Raw genomic sequence first — 5,514 nt, forward strand, 5'->3', positions numbered from 1 at the left:
ATTTGACAGTTGTTTTGAGGCTCCCATGTTGCCAGTCTTCAGAGAAGATGCAAAGGGCAGAACAACTTTCAATTGGCCACCTTAAATACCCTTTCTCATGATTGGCTTCACCTGTGTATGTAGGTCAAGGGTCAATGAGCTTACCAAACAAATTTTGTGTTCCAATAATTAGTGCTAAAGGTATTCAAATCAATAAAACAACAAGGGTGCCCAAATTTATGCACCTGCCTACTTTTAAGTAGGTTTAAGTAATTATTGCACACTTTCTGTAAATCCTATAAACTTCATTTCACTTCTTAAATATCACTGTGTTTGTTTACTATATGATATATTTAATTGAAATTGCTGTTCCGAACAACCAATGATCCATAAAGGAAAATCTTGAAAATGATCAGGGGTGCCCAAACTTTTATATACCACTGTATTTCAGGGTCTACAAAATAAACTAGTCTACGCTAAGTTGACAATGCACACATCGCTACGCTATACACTGAAAATACATAATGTTATCCATATCTCTCAGTAGCCTACCAGCTACAACTGGTATCTGTCCTCTTGAAAATCTGTTAATTTTGCACATTTGGCTGCATCTTCTTCCAACGCCTTTCTTTTTCGTAACCTCTCCTTATCGGCTCCACCTATACTCTTTCTGCCCTCCATCGCCACCGACTAACATTTCGCGCAGTTCTGTGCCAATATTATCAATATATCAAATTGAATGAATGAAAATCACCTATATATAGATGTATTTAAACAGTGAACACAGTTTTGTTGTGACAGATAATAATTTTGAGGGTTAAGAGTAATATAAAGCAATAAGTATTTTCCAAATATTAAACGTAACTTTGGTTTTCTTTTGGTTTCTAAATTGTTTTTGGATCGTCATGGAATGACTCCCATATTAGTAAATACTGTATTTGATCCCTTAACAGTTAAAGTGCAGTAAATACACTTTTGTTTACACTGACTTTTAACTCGGGATTCAATGTGCACTCGATACCTAGTTTGTTCTCTAGTGGTTCTGTCTTAAAGGTGACAGATTAAAGGTGGAAGAATTGGAACAATTGAGCAGAGGTAGGAAATTCACGTGTGTTCTGATTACACTGTCTTTGATGATAAACCAGATATTGATGTAGTTGATTTGAACAAGAAGGTCTTTATTAAGAGTATTCTCCCCAGATGTTTAAATTAAGTTGAAATTAAAGTTGCAGTGATATCTAACCAGATATTTATCTAATCTTAGCTAATCTATCTAAAATATTATTTAAAAAGAAAACAATTAAAAAAAAAGTCCATCACCTGATTAACAGCCAAACAGAATGGTTTGATGATTTGTCATGTGATCATATATGCGTGTTTTCATAAATAACCTCATCTGTCTGATTTTTTTAACTCTTTTTATTGGTTTTTTAATCAGAAAAAAAACAAGAATATAAACATACACACAGAACAGATACATCAGACAGGGTCATCTATGGCAGAAACACAATGGCAGGTTGTCTTCAAAATTAAGAGCTGACAAAATCAAGTGATGAGCAAAACCTCAGTGTCACATGCAGATAAATCAAACTTAAAATAAACAGACAAAAGTCATCCAATGGCAAGGTCACCTCCCATCTATGTACAGTGGTAAACTTTTTCATACCACTGTAGGTCATCCATCCTATACAGTATTGTTCACCTTTTCCAGTGTTATATCTCAAGGAAAATGTTAGCCTTTCCATGTTGTAGATTTCTTCACCTATTTGTATCCAGTGGCGCTTTGGCCCAGAGGCAATGTCTCTGTCATTGGTGTGGAACCCCAGGGTTCACCTCCTGGGTGATCGAATCCCGATTAGGGCGGTTGGTACCTTCCAGTGGACTCACCACCCGCAGGAAGGTTCACGAGTAGCCGGTACAGTGCAGTGTGATTTGGAGACTGCTGCCCCTGAGACCCAGTAAGCGGATGGAAATTGATGGATGGATTTGTATCCAACCTGATATTGTCAGAGTTCATTACTCAACTATTTCCTAGTTATTGCCTTTTTGCTACTTGCCAAAAATTATTGCAATAGATATCTGTCTTGTTTATTTATTTTAGTTGGTTGGTTTCCCAAATATACAACACCGAAAGTGAGATCATGTTGCAAATTGATCATTGAATTAATTGCTGCTATGTCTTCCCAATAAAATGAAATTATAGGATATTCCCAGAATAATTGAAAGTGACCAGCTGACATATTCCCACACCCTCCCCAACACCGTCCTAGAGCTGGGTTATTGGCCTGTAAGCTTCTGGTTTTGGGAGTTATAAAAATTCTTAAGTAAGTATTTTTCCAGGTAAATTCCCTCCACAGATCTGGGCTAGATGTAGTGGATAATGTCTTTCAAATATTTAACTAGTCATCTTCTGGTAACTGTATTTTAGCTTCTTTTTCCCACTTTGATTTTATATATAGTACATTGTGGAGAGACCTCTGTCCTTTTGTAAAGCTGAGTAAATCCTGGAGATCAGTTTTATGCTGGTATTTTCTTTATAAGTAATTGGCATATAGCTCTATCAAATTATTTCCATCTTCTCCAATAGTTTTTATTAGACAGTGCTCCTCCCGGGGATTCCATCGTCCTGTTGGGGGACTTCACCGCCCACGTGGGCAGCGACAGTGACACCTGGAGGGTCGTGATTGGGAAGAACGGCCTCCCCGATCTAAATCCGAGTGGTGTTTTGTTATTGGACTTCTGTGCTAGTCAAAGTTTGTCCATAACAAACACCATGTTCAAACATAAGGGTGTCCATCAGGGCACCAGGACACCCTAGGCCGGAGGTCAATGATCGACTTTGTAGTTGTGTCATCTGACATCCGGCCGTATGTATTGGACACTCGGGTGAAGAGAGGGGCTGAGCTTTCAACTGATCACCACCTGGTGGTGATTTGGCTCCGCTTACGGGGGGCAAAGCTGGATAGACCTGGCAGACCCAAACGTATCGTGAGGGTCTGTTGGGAACGTCTGGCGGAATCCCCGGTGAGGGGGGCCTTCAACTCCCACCTCCGGGAGAGCTTTGAACAGAGGACAAGAGGGCATTCTCAGCCTTGGGTGAATTAAAACTGATGCCATTGATACAACATGACAGACTGGACTTTGGTGAGAATTATCATGAGAATGCTTGCCATTTTTTGAAATAACTGCACTTCCCTATGTTTGTTTTATTAATTTGTCATCATGGCAAGTCTAGTAACAACTAAAAAAAAATTTACTGGGTGAGATTGAGCATGTTGAGCTTTCTTTTAAAATCATCCTGTGAGCACTTATTGAACTGTGTTGATGTTCGGCTTTGGCTGAAGTATGTGCACCCAAATGACAGTTTCCAGTGAATGAGGAAGAGAGCAACAGACATAAACTGTGAGATTGTGACTTAAGAACAAACAAGTCTAGGACAAAACAGCACCTACTTTGACGACAAAGCCCTTTGGACTGCGGTTTCAGTAGTGACTTACGTTGATAATCAGTAAAAAGCTGTCGACAGTCAGGACTTTCCTCATATCACATGCAGAAACGAGTCACCCGACCACAAATATTTTCAGTAGGTTTATTTAAAGTGCACCACTCCTCTGTACCCAGACAACCACACGTGGACAGCAATTTAAACTAGTTTTGTTCTAGACATGATAATTATTGTGTACGTTTGGGACTCTTTTATGCATATAACTTTTTAATTGAGGAAAACAATTAGTGCCGCTCTTTCGGGGACCTTAAAACATGTTCCACATGCCATCATTAAGATGCACTGTAATTAGGTTAAATCCTCAGTCTGTATGAAAAAAATAGAGTAGAATGTTACTGTTATTTATATGAATCAAAATACACCTGTACATAATGTTCTGGACATTTTTCCACTTTATTAATTCAAATAAAAGTTGCAAATAGGAGGTGCAATTTATATATGTATATACACAAATCTGCAAAGTACTAAGGGAGCAAAAGGAGAACCGCGATATATAGAGAAGGAACACTGCGTAGGTATATATACACATATGTACGTACAGACACACATTCATATACAGTCTGTATATATAGTGTGTGTGTGTAGTAAATTCTTACAGTCGTGCTGTTTGAAATTCCAAACAAATGGTTAAGGAAACGTTTTTTTAAAAAAAAATTAATTTATTTTTATTCTCATTTAAAAAATTATGTATGAATGTTTGCTGGCTTAAAAGGTGTCGTTTAAACTTTAAACTAGAGTTCTGAGTGTCCTTAGACTTTAGAGATCCACCAGTTGGTGGCGAGTTGACTGTTTTCGCCACCATAGAAAAGCAGTCAACTCAGCCAGTTGACTCTGACTCTTCTGGTCTTTGGTGGATACCGGTGGACGCTGTGTCCTCTTTTGACAGAAGGTTGTTTTTGCGGAGATGACAGGCGTGCTGATAGGGGGGATGGATTGGCGACTGGGTGGGGGGAACATACTGGTACTCTTTACAAGAATCCAGCTATGAAAAATAAATATAAGATCACCAATACATTAGAGATAGTTTTGTGGGAAGAAAAAAAAAAACGGTAGTGTTTTGTAAATCAGTCATTTCCTTCAGGATTTGCATGCAGGGTATGATGCATTCAAATCCACAAGTATCTGTGTCCTAAGGACAAACTTTGCTGCCCAGAATTTATAAAACAATGAATCGTCTCTCTGTTGTAGGATATAACTATCAAAACACCTTTGTAATTCATATTACTCAAAGGGAATGAAAAACAAAAAGGGCATCCATACCTGCAAAGGGTAGGTCCTGTCTGAGTCGAAGGAGCTGAGGTCACCACAAGTCAGGAAGGGGACAATAACACGGTTTGGACCCTCCAACTGGTTGAAGTCCACATCTAATGATAGAAGAAAATCAAGACAAAATAGACAAAAGGAAAGATGATACAGGTGTGACAAGAACGTCTCTAAGTAAAAAAAAAAGTTTGACTTTTGTTTTTTTATTATTTGGTCTGCTTCAACTGGTTGACATGATTGATTTCTGCATCAATTTTTAGCGTAACGTGCTTAAAGTAAAGAAATATTGTGTGTTAATTTACATATAAATCTGCACTTCATTACAACTTCTCTCAACTTCTCTCAACAACCAAGGACACACTGCATTTTTTTAGATTCTCTGATCGTGCTTAAACATCCGTTTTCTTTTACTTAAAAGTCCTTGGAATCGATAAACATCTACGTTGTGAATCATTTCCTTCCACGCTACATTAGGTCAAACTCTTCACATGACTTTGACTCACACAACATTTTTACCCTATCAGATCACGAGTGGTTATTTATGTCCTGTTGTAAAAAAACCCCACCAGACTGGTTCCAAAAAATAAAAAAGGTCACATGCTGAAACACATTTACACACCCTGTTCAACCACTGTAGCAACTGCTACATATATGTATACATATATACGTACATATATCTATATAAATACATATACATATATAAACATATATGGTTACACATATATACGTACATATATGTACATATATATGGTTACATTTATATATTT

General features: G+C 37.7%; 1 protein-coding gene across 1 annotated transcript in view; it reads right to left on the reverse strand.

Annotated features, from left to right (window-relative positions):
* Positions 1 to 3,556: 3,556 nt before the first annotated feature.
* The window catches only part of ftsj1 (FtsJ RNA 2'-O-methyltransferase 1), a 6,365-nt gene continuing 4,407 nt past the window's right edge, over positions 3,557 to 5,514 (reverse strand). Inside the window, 3 exon segments of the mRNA XM_017033957.2 lie at positions 3,557 to 4,266; positions 4,310 to 4,466; positions 4,745 to 4,962. Coding sequence (XP_016889446.1) covers positions 4,241 to 4,266; positions 4,310 to 4,466; positions 4,745 to 4,962 — 401 coding nt within the window. The 3' untranslated portion in view covers positions 3,557 to 4,240.

Source organism: Cynoglossus semilaevis, chromosome 8, assembly GCF_000523025.1.
Source record: "Cynoglossus semilaevis isolate Cse_v1.0 chromosome 8, Cse_v1.0, whole genome shotgun sequence".
Lineage (NCBI taxonomy): Eukaryota > Metazoa > Chordata > Actinopteri > Pleuronectiformes > Cynoglossidae > Cynoglossus > Cynoglossus semilaevis.